Source organism: Chelonoidis abingdonii, chromosome 1, assembly GCF_003597395.2.
Source record: "Chelonoidis abingdonii isolate Lonesome George chromosome 1, CheloAbing_2.0, whole genome shotgun sequence".
Classification (NCBI taxonomy): Eukaryota; Metazoa; Chordata; order Testudines; family Testudinidae; genus Chelonoidis; species Chelonoidis abingdonii.
In genome coordinates, this window is record NC_133769.1 from 131658323 (window position 1) to 131673122 (window position 14800).

Here is a 14800-nt window from a genome sequence, read left to right on the forward strand (position 1 = left end):
AAGTGGAGCACCCACAGGGACATCTCTCGAAGAAGAAGAGGAGGTTACTAACCTTGTGCAGTAACTGACGTTCTTCGAGATGACTGTCCCTGTGGGTGCTCCACTACCCACCCTCCTCCCCTCTACTTCGGAGTTGGGGTAGCCTCCTTTGTAGAGAAGGAACTGAGGGTACTGGCCGCGCATGCTCTCTAGTAACACACTCAGAATGAGTGACAGGTTCTAAGCATGCATGGCCGGTAGGAGTACTGCTGCAAAAAATCTCCGATCAAAGGCGCAGGGGCGCACCGACACCTAAAGTGGAGCACCCACAGAGACACTCATCTCGAAGAACGTCAGTTACTGCACAAGGCGAGTAACCTCCTCTTCCCCCTCCCCACCATATAGACAAATATTTATTGACCACTTCTGTCTTTTCTGCATCGTTATTGATATTTCTACCAGTTCCATCTAGCAATGGACCAATACTATTGTTAGGATTCTTTTGTTTCTAATATATTTTTAAAAATCCTTCTAATTGTCATTAACTCTGCTGGCCATATTTTTTCCTGTATCCATTTGCTTCTGTTATCATTTTTCTACAATTCTCAACTTCTGATTTATTTTCATTACTCTCAGATTCCCCATTATTCCATTTGTTTTTACTTACACACACATACACTCTCTCCTCCCCTCCCTCTCCCTTCCCCTTTAAACCAAGCCACTGTTTTAACCAGCACAGGCTTATTCCTTGATTGTGGCTTCTGGGCCATCTAGTAAGATTTTCTTAAATGATTCCCAATTATCAGTCACATTTTTCTGATTAAATTCTTCCTTCTAGCTGATTTAGCTCATAATTGTTTTCAGCTTTGTAAAATTGGCCCCATTAAAGAACCAGGTGTATATATGAATGGTCTGGACTTTATTCTGCTTGCAAGTCATGATTGCTTGTACCTAAGCTACCAGTAATTTTTAGTTTTGTGATCAGTTCCTCTTTATCTGTTAGGAGAAGGTCTAATAAAGAATTCTCCTATGTAGGCTGCAACATTTTTTTTTTTTTTAGGAAATTGTCATCTATAATGTTTAGAAATTCCAGGGATGTTTTAGTACTGGCAGCATGAGATCTCCAGCATATGCCACACAGATTGAAGTCCCTCATAATCATGCAGCTTATTTTCCTACACATTATAGATAAGTGCAAAGGAGGTGGTTATCCTGTTCCTAACACTGATTTGGTGATCTATAGCAGACACCAACTGTTACTCCATCTGTGTGTTTTATCTGTTAGGACATCAGCCTGGAAGCACTGAAGATCATTTTCTTCTAAGTTATCAGTGATTCGGAAACAGGTAATGTCACTGTTGACAAAGAGTGCCACTGTCCCTCCCATTTTCCCTACTTGATCCTTCCTAAATAAGTTATAACCATTGATTTTAACATTCCAAATGTGAGAATCATCTCACTATGTTTCAGTAATGCTAACTAGATCAAATGTATGCTCATAAATGAGCAATTCCAATTCCTCTTGTTTATTACTCAGGCTCCTAACATTAGCGTATAGGCAATTCAATAATTTCTTCTCTTCTTGTCCTTGATTAATTTTGTTTTCAACATCTCAATTTTGTGCTGAGTGCTCATATCTTCACTCTTTTTACCCTATTAGTTTAACTCCCTCCTGATTACTGTAGCCAGCCTGTCCCTGAAGTGATTGGTTCCCCTGCTACTGAGTTTGAGGCCGTGCAAAGTATATAATCCCCACTCCCCATAGAAAGTGGATCAATATTCCACAAAACCAAAATCCTATAGCACTTACCTAGCCAGCAATTCACATCCAGAATCTTCTGCCATTTGTCTTCTTTCACTCTTGAGATAGGAAGGATCTCAGAAATCACTTGGACCTTCTTCTTCAGAACACTTCCAAGTTCCCCAAAGTCATCTACTGTCTGCAAAATATCCTGCAATAAAGTGTTATTAGTTCCAATAGGCATCATCACCAATAGTCAACTTCAGAAGCCGATCCAGTCTTAAAGTGGTGTCTCGTTTCTTGGCTTTAGGAAATCATCACACTGTCCTGTTGTCTGCCTGTCCCTTGCAAAATGTTCTTTTGATTCTTCCGAGTATGAATCTCCAACAAGAATAATCTATCTACCTTGGACAGTTGGAGACTTCTTTGCAAACAAGTTTGACCATGATCTTCTGCCTCTAGTGGTTACAGACTGCCAGGCTTCCTCTCTGACTTCTTCTCTTTTTGATTCCTCAGTGACCAGCTCCCCTCTTCCTTGAAGCTGGGGTAACAGTGTTTCCTGGATTGGGCTGTTTAGGACCTCCTCAGCTTCTCTGATTCTCAGTAGTATCTCTACTTGCCCCTCCAATCCAAGAATCTTTTCTTCCAGCACAGCTACCAGATTGCACTTCATGCACATGAACTCCCTTCTGTGTTCAGGCAGGAAAGAGGACATGTTAGATGATAGAGAGGAAGAGATGGGGACAAAGACAAGCTAGTGGCATGGGGCAGAAGAGTCTATAACCACTAGCGTAGACTTTTATCCAAGACTTCTCATATTTCCAACTTCCTATCCAGCTGGAAATGCTGAACAGTATTCCAGTGCTTTTGGTTCCATCTGGAAGTGCAGAAAGATGAATGTACTCCCTTTATCCAAACCAGTTTGCCTATCAGTAGTAAATGTCAGTACTGTGTCTTAAGATTTATATAAAAGATCAATATTCTCCTTTTATGTGGAAGTCTCATGAACTTGCTGAGGGGAACATCTGACCCTCCTCACCCGGTGACTTCATTAAACAACCATTTTATTTATTCATCCCAGAGTAAACAGTTTGTAGCTCTGTATAATCCTCTCATTTTCCTTGTCTGCCATGGGTTTGAAGAAGAATCTAAACCTAGTTTGAAACTCTCGGTCATTTGTTATCTGTAAATCACAAAACCAGGTGGAACATAAAGGTGCCACTTTAGTTCAGAATAAAATATAGCTCTTGCTCAGCTTATGCATGGTAGGATGTAAGTGTGTAACATAGGGAGGTAAAAAAGCACAGCATGCCTACACTGTACATGGTACCTCTTGAAGGAAAAACTGATCAGTAGCAAGTAGAATGGCTAAGGAAGCAATTTAAGTTTTTGTTTTTGTTCTTACTTCATTAAAGGAATAGTCTTGTGACAGAACCTAAATAGACAACCTGCCTTTAGTATGTTAAAATCAAGAGGGGAATGGGATCTGGATTTTAACTGTAAATAAATAAAAATCAGCAGCTTTGTTTGTTTTGTAAAGTCACTTATGAATGAATTCATGCATTTGCAATGTTGTTTTCCTGATGGGAAACAGCCAAGAAAGGAAGTACAAAAGAATTGAAAAATACTTGATCCTTGAAATGTCCTTAATATCTCAAGTGTGATATCCATAATGATATCATCAGTATTATTTAGTATGCATGTAGACCTTTGTATGTTAAAACATTACCCTAATGTTCACATTTATAGCTGCTCAGAAAATGTCAAACCTTTAGGATTTTAAATGAAAAATAGAATACTTTCTGCAAAATTCATTTTATGTTAAAAAATTTCCTATGTTTTTATCAGACTTTTAATTTTGAGGGCTCTCATTAATGCAAGATTTTCACAAATTTTTTAAATGAATTGATCTTTCTGTGTCCCTTCTCATATAATTTTTAAAGGAAATTTGGTTTCTATTTTTCTGATTTGGTAATTTATAGAAGTGATTGCAAGCTTTCCACCAGAACTAAAGAGAGTATGAAAAAAATGTTGGTACAGCAATGCTAACTCCCATTTTAACTACCAAAGGAATAAAGCATGCACTAAATATATTTGGCCAGAGTTCACTTTCTCTTTCATTAATCTCTTCTGATCAACAGCTTCACAATGTTAACCTTGCAGTGGCTTTGCTGACAGATGGAGGTCTTCTAGATTTTCCTGTCAATGTTGAAGGTGAGTCATAACATAGTATTTGTTCTGGAAGAGAATGATTCTTGGTCTGGTTCATGAAAAGCTAAGATAATCAGCTAGAGAATCTCCTCCAACATGACAACCGCGTATTTCATAACATTTCCTTTGCTACACATCTCCTGTATATATCTCATATTTTAACAATCTAGTCTACACTAAAAAAAAGTTCTGTTGTTAACTTATCAAACTGTGAGTATTGTAACACCATTTAAACCAAGAATTGGTCTAAGACACATCAATAGTTGCTGAAATTACCACATAGGAGTAAGTGTATTGACCTCATTGCCAAAATTAGGATGTGAATGGATTAGTAGATTTTTAGAGACAGAAGGAACCATTATGATCATCTAGTCCAAGCTCCTAAACAACATAGACCATTCAATTTCACCCAATCATTCCTGAATCAAGCCCAATTACTATTGCTGAACTAGAGCATATATTTTAGAGAGACCTCAAGTCTTTATTTAAAGATGTTAAGTGATGGGCATTTTACCATGTTCCCCAGAAAGCTGTTCCAGTGTTAAAGATGGCATCTTTTCCCAGTTGGGTAGTCCACACATAAACAAGATTGGGGTATGTGTACACATGAGCATATGGAGAGGTCATCTATCTTGACCTATATTCCTATTGGGAACCAGGAAGTGGGCGGGCAAAGACTACCCACTGCTAAAGGACCCCCCCCCCCAAGCCTAAGGGGAGGATCCACAGGGCCTGGAAACCAAATAATTCAGGGGGACAACTAATGGGATAACAGGGACGAGAGTGAGGTCAAAGGGTCAAACAAAGGTAACCTGATGGGAACACTGAACAGAGAACCCTGGACAGTGCCCACTGCTCCTTGAAGGCATCAAGGGAGCCAGTGAACGCCACCCAGAGGAATGCTGCCCGGATGCATGAGCGGATGGCGGACTGGAAATAGGCCCCACAGTCACAGGAGACCCCATTGGTCAACCCCCTCTCCTTGGTTTTATAGATGGCCGTTTTAGCCAGGGCCAGGAAGAGGTTGACCAGGAGGTCCTGTGGCTTTGTGGGGCCATGGTTGGGGAGTGCATGGATAAGGAGGTGAGGGGAAAAGTGCAGCCAGAAGTGTAAGAAAATATTTGTGAGGAGGCGGAATAGGGGCTGCAACCTGGTGCACTCCAAGTAAATGTGCTCTAGGGTCTCCCTCACACCACACAAGGGCCATGTGTCCGAGACTATAGGTATAGGTATCTTTACCTATATTGTTGGGTAGAGCCAATAAAAAAATGGAAGGTGTGGGAATTATGAAAATTTTTGGTTATTTTTTCATTAACATTTTGTTTTGGATGGTTTTTTCCAACCAGCTCTACTCATGGGTAGCTGTCATTAATGTCAATATGAGTGATTTGTGAGCATGCAGAGAAAAATTGGAGCCTTCATGCCCTATATATGGAACTTGGATTTCAGTGAACCATTCTAGTTAAACTGGGAAAGCCAAATCTGTGAAAGCCTCTGGGTATACCTTTTCTGTGAATGGTTTAAAAGCATTGGCCATCCATTTCTCTAAATGTGGAGGATTGCCTCAAATAATGTCTACTGTTGATTAATGTGTATCATTTATGTACAGCTATGTAGGCCAGATCCTTAGCTGATGAGTATTGGTGCTTAATGGAACTACACTGTTTACACCAGCTGAAGATCTGGCCTACTGGTCCTACTGCAGGTCTATGTTCTGTACAAAGCGATACATTTACATTACCTTAAGAGGAGCAGTAAGCCCATCTCTCATCGTGTGGAAGAAGTGGTAGTTTGCATACACATTGATGTATTAACTAGCTAAAACCTTTGTCAAACATGCGTTGAGGTTCCTTAGCGGTACCTCATGTACTTCCAGAATATGGAAGTTAGCAGCTGAAAACTGCAACCTTCAAAAAGCAGGAAATACACACCACAGAACAAAAAGCAAACACTACAAAGCCAGGAAATGAAGAGTTAAGGCAATGTCTGCTACTATTCACATTATAATAGAATCACAAAATACAGTTATCAGGTCTTATTAAATTATCTGCTCTGCTGTCTGCCAGTGAAGAATTGTTTCTTATTGTGTATTACTGATCCTTATTCCAATGTGGTACAGTGGTAAAGGACACTTTTTCTTCTTCTAATTCATTTAAGAAATCAAGAAAATCTGATAGCTTTACATTTCCTGTTTTGGTTCTTGATTTAGTTAGATTGTAATTTGGGGAAAGAGAGAGATTACCTTCAGTGCTTTGACATTTGCAGTCTCTCGATCTCAAGGATTTCTAATGTTTCCCAGCAGGCTTGTTTGTTTCTTCTGTATCCACAGATATCGTGAACAGAGATATGAAGACTACATTGCAGGTTTTGTACTGCTTGTACTCCAAATACAAGACCAAAGAAATATGAAGAGTGAAACCAAGAACTAGATTTTCTTGCTAGCATATTCCGGGTTTAATTTTCAATCCCTAGCTGTATGTTTGGCACTTTGCACATGCCCACACCCTATATGACACTTGTTGCATTAATATGCTTTAAAGAGCATGTATGCATGCAAAGTTGCAGTTATATAACTTGCACTATCTATAATAAAAGTGTGTGTATATTCAGGGACCAGTGTTTTCTGCTGTTCCCTGTCTGGGAATTTTGCCACAGAACAGAATCCACCCCTTGCTTCATCTAAGGCCCCAAAAAGCTGTAAAGATTAGTCAATGTGCTTATCCCAGCCCCTGGCTTCAGCCCCTGGCCTTTTTATCAGAGAGGGAGCTGGAAGTCATTTTTAGAACTTTGCACCTGTACTTGCACTGAGGTGGTTGCAGCACCATGATGGAGTTGGAGTCCGTAAGGGGGCTTGAAGCCCATAGTCTAATAACTCCTATACTACATTTTCAGGCAGGAAGATGAGGATAATAATTTTTAAAAGTGGCTAGTGATATGAAACTTGGCAAGATGTGAAATATTTGAAAAAATCTGCTTGCTTGCCTGCCTCTTAAAATACATTTACATTGGAGAGATTGAGAACCCTATGCAGGCCATCCACTGTACAGTATTGTGGATTTCCCTCAGTCCTCTGCACCTCCTTCAAAACCATGCAAGAGCCCCCTTATTTGCGCTTTAATCTAGCACAAGATTGTGGCCTACTGCACCCCTCTTCTCCCTGCATCTCTTGTGCACCTACACATGGCCAGCCTGAATACTAGTCTCTGCACTACCTAAGTGCAAGGGGAGAGGCTAACATGACTCCACCTTCCCCCTTACAAGGGTGCATGGGAGGGTGGGTTGGGGTGTGGCTCATTCTATCCCTGTAACACTCAGAGTCCAGTGCTAACGGGAGTTTGTAAAACAATTTTTTAGCTGCTACTTCTGAGTTTACTCCTGCGGGGCACACAACCTGTATTGGGACTATACAGGATACCTATACTATACGACAGCTCCAGCGGCTGTCACTAAGGCAGTGCACCCCCACAATCCCCACCCTAATGTAGCTGTGGTTGCAAAAGCCACACTCCTCTCCTTTAATTGCCACCCTTGCGTTTTAAGTCCTAGGCCCTTTGAGGCTTTCTTCAGCTTCATTTGACCTTAAAGTTATTTTAAATTTGTATTTCATGTATATTTGTATGATGTGTAAAGATTTCTAAGATGGGAAAAAGTGAGTAGTTGTGATTTTATTTTGGCATCCCTTTTAACCAATTTAATTTCCTATAGTCAGTGACTCTGACATTTGATCCCTGACCATATCCCTCAGTCTGTGTATTAATATGGGAAACCACAGCATTCCAAGTTTGAGAGCTGACATTTAAGAATTTGTTGTGTCTAGTTCTTGATTGTGCAGTGTAAAAGAGATCCTTAGATGGCAATATTGATAAATCTTCAAGTTCTGGTTTTGACAAGTTATAATTATGCAAAACTACTAAAGAGGAGAGTTCCACAAACTGCCATGAACATCATAATCCCATTTGCATTGGCAATAATTATCAAGATCTATTTTACAAAGGAAAATCCAATGTCTGGTGCCAAAAAGTTACCAAAAAAGAGCATCCTGCTTCAGTAGTAAAAGTTAAATAAATAGCTATTCCAAAAGATTTATATCTGACGTACATTCTTAGGGTTATCTCATGTATGAATCTGTGAAGGTATCTTGTTTTACTCTCCTGGTGGGCTCCAAACATCTGATGGGGGAAGACCTTAAAAGTTTGTGTTCTTTATTCACTGGTACTTTTACCAGAACATTACATGAAGATTAGAACACAGATAGATTACTGAGGATAAAGAAATAGAATGTCCATCACAGAGGGATTTAATGACTCTGGGGACTGGTACTATGATATAGGTACAGCCTTTTGCTATTAGGTAATTGTTTAGAATCCAGCCCATGTTGCTAGTGACTGGAAGTCATTACTAGGTGATGTATTTTTAGTGGCCTATGTGAAATGAGTTGGTGATCTCAGTCCAGCTAGCTAGGCAGTAGTCTGTATCACACAAATGACCCTTTCCTACTTCTAACCTCCCTATTTTACAGATGGAGAAAATGAGGCACAGAAAGGTTAGCAAGTTAGTGCAGAGACCAAGAATATGACCCATCAGTGCTGGCTCACAATCCCTTCCTCCAGAAAGCACACCTTCAAATTTTCCCTTTTCTTTTCTCCAAAATATGTCTGTCCATTAACCATGCCCCCTCCGTCACCAGTTCAGGAGTGCAATTCCTGCAGCTGATCACATAAAAGCTCTTCAAAAGTGTTATTCTGAAATGAATGAAGGATGCTACCTGTCTTGAAAATTGGAGATGGTCCTGATTTTGGAACATTTTGCACTCTTTTCATAAAAGGGAAGTTCCAATAAATAATGGAATGGAAGGTGGGGGTGGAGGGAAGGCAAATATTTAGATTTCATCTCATAGCATTTAAAATCTTGTGGTCTGATCCTCAGCTGGTGTAAATAAATACAGCTCTTTTGAGGACAATGGATCAGTTTATGCCAGATAACTATCTAGCTCCTGAATAGGTGGATGGACTATGCTCTCCTTTCCACCTCATGTTCTCGTAAGCCCTTTTGTAATGAGTAATCTTTTTATTTTTACTGTATGTTTTCAAAAGGATGATGACTAATGTGGTTGAATCAGTAGCTTTAAAATAGAGGCTGAAAATGAATATTTTAATATGTCTTTCACACTTTGAGCCAATTCATAATGTGTATGATGTCTTGGAATACTTTGATAAGCATATGTCTGATTATAAAAAACCTATGTCTGATTCGTAAAGCATAGTAATCCATCCATCAGACAGCCACCCACTCCATAATTTCCTATAGAAATATGTACAAGTGCACTACTTATGTATGGGACACAGTCATAGATTTGTCATGGGTTGATTAGTAAATATAGAGTGACAGTGCTAAAGCACATATTTCGTCAGCAGGAAACTGTGGAAAGGAGAATTATTTATTATTATTCTAAGATGTTATTTGTGCCTGGCACAACCAGTGACAGACTTGTTCCCTTTTTTCTCTTATGATTATCAGTCAATAGAAGAAAAACAAGCCTGCTTGTTCTGTATTAACTGGCAAATGTATTGTGACATTTTAAGTATACCATGACATGTCCATATTGGGGCATTCAGTTGCCTTGCCATATAATTAAATATACAAATGAAACTGTCCTGTAATTTTTAAATCCTAGAAATTAAAGCATTCCCCAAGGGGAGAATTGGGTGTGCTACTAGAATTCTAATCTATTCTGTTTTCATTACACCATATAAGTAGGCATATAAATTGAATTATGATGGGTTGAAGACTGGCAAGTATTTCTAAGGAGCCAATGGATCTGAGTCTATCAAATAATTTTAGAAGACAGAAAAAATATTGCACTGTGCTATTAAATATTCAACAGGTGATCCAAGATGCTGCTAGTAGGGTGAACGCTAAACAATTCACCCCATGCAAGGTGTTATCAGCTTGTTATATTGTCCTCCTTTTAAAGATGGGTACGCTGAGGTAGAGAAGTGACTTGTAAGTAGCTACACAGTGAGCCACCAGTGAAGACTTGAGTAGTACTGACAGGGTCCTAAGCCTCACTCCCACCCTTATTCCTTTAGGTTGTACTGTCTCTCAAGAAGTTATACTGTCTAGCACACAGCGGAAGAGAAGAGCAGCACTGGGAAAAGAATCTCTGAGGACAGGAATGTTGGCAGCAGGCCCAGTTACCCAACGTGCGCTCAGTGCACTCGCACAAGACCCCCATCTTGTGGCAGCTGGGACTTGTGGGCCAGGAAAGGGGCAGGGCATCGTAGGGGGTGAAGGGCAGAGGAGGGCTCCCTCTGCCTCGTGTGGCAAAGCCCACAGGCTGGAGCAGGGAACCAGGCCAGACCCATGGGACAGGGGCCTATGGGTGATTGCAGCCAGGCAGGCTTACTTTCCAACACCTCAGGGGCCTCCATCCTATGGGACAGGATCTTCATGTCTCCCATCCCCCCAGGGGCAGGGAAGATGTGCAGAGGCTCGATTTCCATTGTGCATAGGGCCCCAAAATTCTTTAATCCGGGCGCTGGCTGGCAGGTGGCCTGTGGAAAGAGGGGCCGATGGAAAGGTGGAGTTACTGTGATGCACTGATTGTAAGCTTTAAGCACAGGATACAGTGCATGTCCAAAAGCATCTAGACTTGTTACAGAATCAAAAGGAAAACAAATAGACATAACTAATTTGAATACAGCACACTCTGTAAAACTCATAAGATCGGGATTCCTGGCCCTCTACAAGACAGGAATTCAATCACCTTTCCTAAGAGCTACTTCCTATGGGACTCCTTAATCACTTCTGAACTCCCCAGTGTGGGGCCAAACTGCAATAGAAACCTCTCCCAGCATGCTTTCCAGGTAGCTGGCCCTTTAAATTTGGGAGCAACAAGCAGCTGTAGTCCTAAAATGACCATTATATGTTTGACTGCTGAAGGTGAACACCTCTTTTCCTTCTGGAGGTAAGTATTTTTTTTTCTCCTTTTCTAATTCTTGAAGAGATGGTTTGTCCCCAGAGTTACCTGCCACCACCTCGTTAGCAACGAGGTTTTAAACCTTAGACATCAGTTAATCAAAGTTTCCCCTCCCCCTGAATTCAGAAGAAAGATACAACTTCATTGCTCTAAGGACTAATAGCTGTTCTGAGTTTTTGCATGCTTTATTTTTCAAGGAATTTATTTCAGAATTAAAAATAAGTGGTGATATTAGTAGGGAGGCTGCAGAAAACAAAGCAGAAGAAAGGCCATGCTACATCGTCCTCTCTATTGATGTGGAGGTTGGTGGATCTCACTCGGAAGCTCAGATTTCCAGGGGGAACACAAAGAGAGAGAGAGACTAGACTGGGGATTAAAGTGAATCATAATTCAGCAGCATCGCTGAAGATTAAAACCCAGGGAGATCTTTTTCAGCCAGCAGGTTGTTGAATCTGAAATTGAAAATAAAAATCTCCTTTTTCCCCCCTTTGTACTTTGGTTTAAAAAACATCAGAATACCTTTTTTTCATTGATTGTTTTTGTTCACAGTCCAGTGACTGCAGGCTCCCAAACTTGGGTTCTCTCTCACCCCATTAAAACAAGTGTGTCCTGAGCCCCTCAACTTCAGCAACTAAGCAAAGTGGAAGGCTTTAAGGGTTTCATCCAGAGACATTTCTAGGGAGCCTTTCTCAAATTAAAATCTATGACATCTCACTCAGCCAGGTGGAAAAAAACCATAGCCTCTGAAAATATATAAAACAAGGTAAGTATTAAGTAGAGTAGGCCAGAAAATAATTTTTTTCTCAATGGAAAATTTGGAATTTTTGGTGAAAAATTAAAAATAAAAGTATTTTGATTCCGAAATAATGCCTCATGGGTATCCATGCTTCAGGCTTTCCTTCTGCTCTATAGGCTGGGATTTCTGGTCACACTACATCTCCCATGATGCACCATGGTCTCCCTCTTGGTGAGGGGTACATCATGGAAAGTCATATGACTGCAGTGCATTATGGGAGATGAAGTCTGGCTTAGGAGCCTGATCCATAGAGAAGAATGGGAGCATGAAGCAACTGAACCGCAACTCCAGTGAAGCACTGCAGTGGCATTTCAGGAAAAAAATATTTTCGGTTCTGGGTATTCATTTCTTTGAAAAAAAATAAAAATTTTCCATGGCCATTTTTTGTGAAAACTTTCAGTTACAAACCTTATTTTCCATCAAAAACCTGCTTTGATAGAAAATTTACATGAGCCCTATTCTGTGTCTTCAACATGACTTGTGTGCATTGCACTCCAATGGATGCAAATTTATTCCTGGTTTTGACGTCTCAAAGGACTACCTGTTGCCCAAACCATTATGCATTAGCCCTGGCTAACTTCAAGGTTATCAAAATTGAATGTTATCTGTCCGTGCCCCAGCATAGTAGATCTAAGTCATGTCTTTCATATGACATATGGTGGGGATGGGATGGAGTGCTCGTGGATCACATGAGAAAGCGAATGGATTCCATTTTGGTTTTACCTCATGATTCAATGTAATTAATACCTCTGGTCTCAAACATTTTTTCTCTGTATTTGTCAGCTTTTATGATGGATTTCATATTACTTTAATGGTGGTGAATGTAACTGGCTGAACACCCTTTGAGACTGAAGCCCCCAGTTTACTACCAGGACACTTAAAGCTCAGGTAATGGCAGTGCAAACTCCCTTCCTGATGCCCTAGAAAATGAATGTACCTCAAGTCAGTATTGGTGAATCCAACTTTTTACTTACCTACAGGAATAGCCCCAGTAATGGACTAGTTGGAATGATAAGAAGGCAGTTCTGGCTGGATGCTCCCTTAGTCCTTCATGGTTCTGATAAGATTGCCGACCGGGTGTGTTGTAACAGATCACTTTCAAGGGCATAGAAAAGAATAACATTGTTATGGAAGGGCTTTGTCTAGGATGCTTTGCCATGAAACTAGAAGGTTGGAAATTGCTGTTGAAACTCCTTTCAGTGGATCCCCACAGCAGGACTTTTGACTTTGGCTCATCTCTAATTGAGAACCCATGCAAAACACATACCTTGTACTTTCCACAGAGCAGATGGTGCAACAGGCTTTACTGACTGCAGTCAGTAAAATAACAGATTGTCTAGAAAAGTTTGTTCACTCTTGGCAGACAATTGAATCTAGAGTGAGGCATGTTGCTTAAGCTTATTACACATTTCAGCAAAAGTGGGCAGCCAGTGAAATTTTTGTCATTGGCTTTACTGAAAGCTCCTTAAACTAAAAGAGAGAGATGTTGGAAGTCGATTCATGTTAAAAGATTTGGCCAACTGTTGGATGTATGTGTGTGTGCCCCCTTTGGAGAAGACCTGTGGTATTGTGAGTAGAAAAGACATTTTTGTATGTGTGGGACTAATTTACTTGCCAGACTTTTTTTTAAATTTTTTAAGTATAGTGGAAACCTCTTACTCCTAGTGTGTCACGTTTCAAAAGTTTGTAAAACCTATGCTTTGTTTCCAGTATTGCATGAGAAAACTGAGCTTTTAAATTTATTAAAAGTTAGGTCATGTATATTAATTCTCTGTCACAGAAGTGATTTTGATTCTTGGAAGGATAGCTAGGTCAGTACAATTAAGTCTTTAGCCATGTCTGTGTTGGCATGTTTTGCTTTTTAAGAGCTTTCTGTAAAGCTCTACAATGGCAAGAAGCGAGTTGCTGTGTGCAACAAGTTTTATTGATCCTACATAACCTAGGAAGTGTGCTAATACTCTTGAGCATCATCTACTGTCACATTATCTGTTAAGTGACTCTTATGGAGGCACTGGGGAAAGACAGTGAGCCTGGTCGTTTGGTCTCCCTAATCCTAGGTGAATGCCGTAAGTTCAAGACCCTGCTGCAGTGACTATGTATTTATATATAAAAAGTGGAAAAGCTACAACAGGAGAGACTGAGAAACCCCAGGCCAGAATACTCCCTAGTTCGGTGGCTAACCAACTCTCTTGAAATGTAGGTGACTGTAGCCAGGCGGGGCACTCACTGCCGCGGCGCCTCCTGCTGGTCAGTCTGGGAATTAGCTCATCCACCTCAGGAGTGCCCTCCTCTGGCCAGTTCTTTCCCTGCCCTTACCTGCCCCTCTGCAGTCCCTTTATCTCCACCAGTTCAGGCCCCACATCCCTCCTGGACCACGGTGTCCCTTACCCCATGGCAATGTCCCCACACTCTGGGTCTCCCCTCCCAGGAGAACCCCAACCCCCTATACCCACTTTGCTTCAGTGGCTACTGCCAGTCATCATTGAGCCCATTCTCTCAGAGGCAAACTGCAGTCTGAAATGGTCACTCATCACTGGCAAGGGGGTTGGACCTGCTGCCTTTTCTTGTCCTCCCTGCAGCCCTAGTACCTCCTCAAGCCTTCACTCAGGTGGAGCTACAAATTGTCAATCAAGCTTGGCTCTGGTGCAGAGCGGGACAGGAAACAAAGTCACTCCAACCTGCCCTCAGGTGAGGCTGCAAACAAAGTCAGTTAACTCAAGCTTTCCTTCAGTTAGCGTGAGGGAGGGGGAGATTGTCACCCACCACTTGGGTGGCAGGGGGGACTCAGGCACTCCCCCTCCCCTGCGTCCCAGCCCAGGGCCCCAAGGGTGGTGGAGGAGTCTGCCACCACATCAGCGAGTATCCAAGCCACAACACGCTGACTCACCCTCTGCCAGCATTGCAGCCAGACAGTGGTCTACTATCCCATGGCCACTTGCACTCTCCCCGTCCAAGGACACATCCTGGTCTGGGGAGGTAAGGTGATCGGCGGGGGCCTCAGTTGCCAGCAGAAGCTCTGCCAGCGTTTGGCCAGCCAGTGGTCCAGGCCAGTCGTCTGTCTTCTGTGGGGTCAGGTTGTCCAGGAGTCCAGGTG

General features: G+C 41.4%; 1 protein-coding gene across 3 annotated transcripts in view; it reads left to right on the plus strand.

Moving 5' to 3' along the window:
• Positions 1-9575, plus strand: part of PARVG (parvin gamma) — a 42857-nt gene extending 33282 nt beyond the window's left edge. For all 3 annotated transcript variants that reach the window (XM_075070336.1, XM_075070327.1, XM_075070331.1), the window contains 2 exons: positions 3862-3934; positions 6261-9575. In XM_075070336.1, the coding sequence (XP_074926437.1) occupies positions 3862-3934; positions 6261-6340 (153 nt within the window). In that variant the 3' untranslated portion in view covers positions 6341-9575. The remainder of the gene's footprint in view (positions 1-3861; positions 3935-6260) is intronic.
• The last annotated feature ends 5225 nt before the right edge of the window (positions 9576-14800 follow it).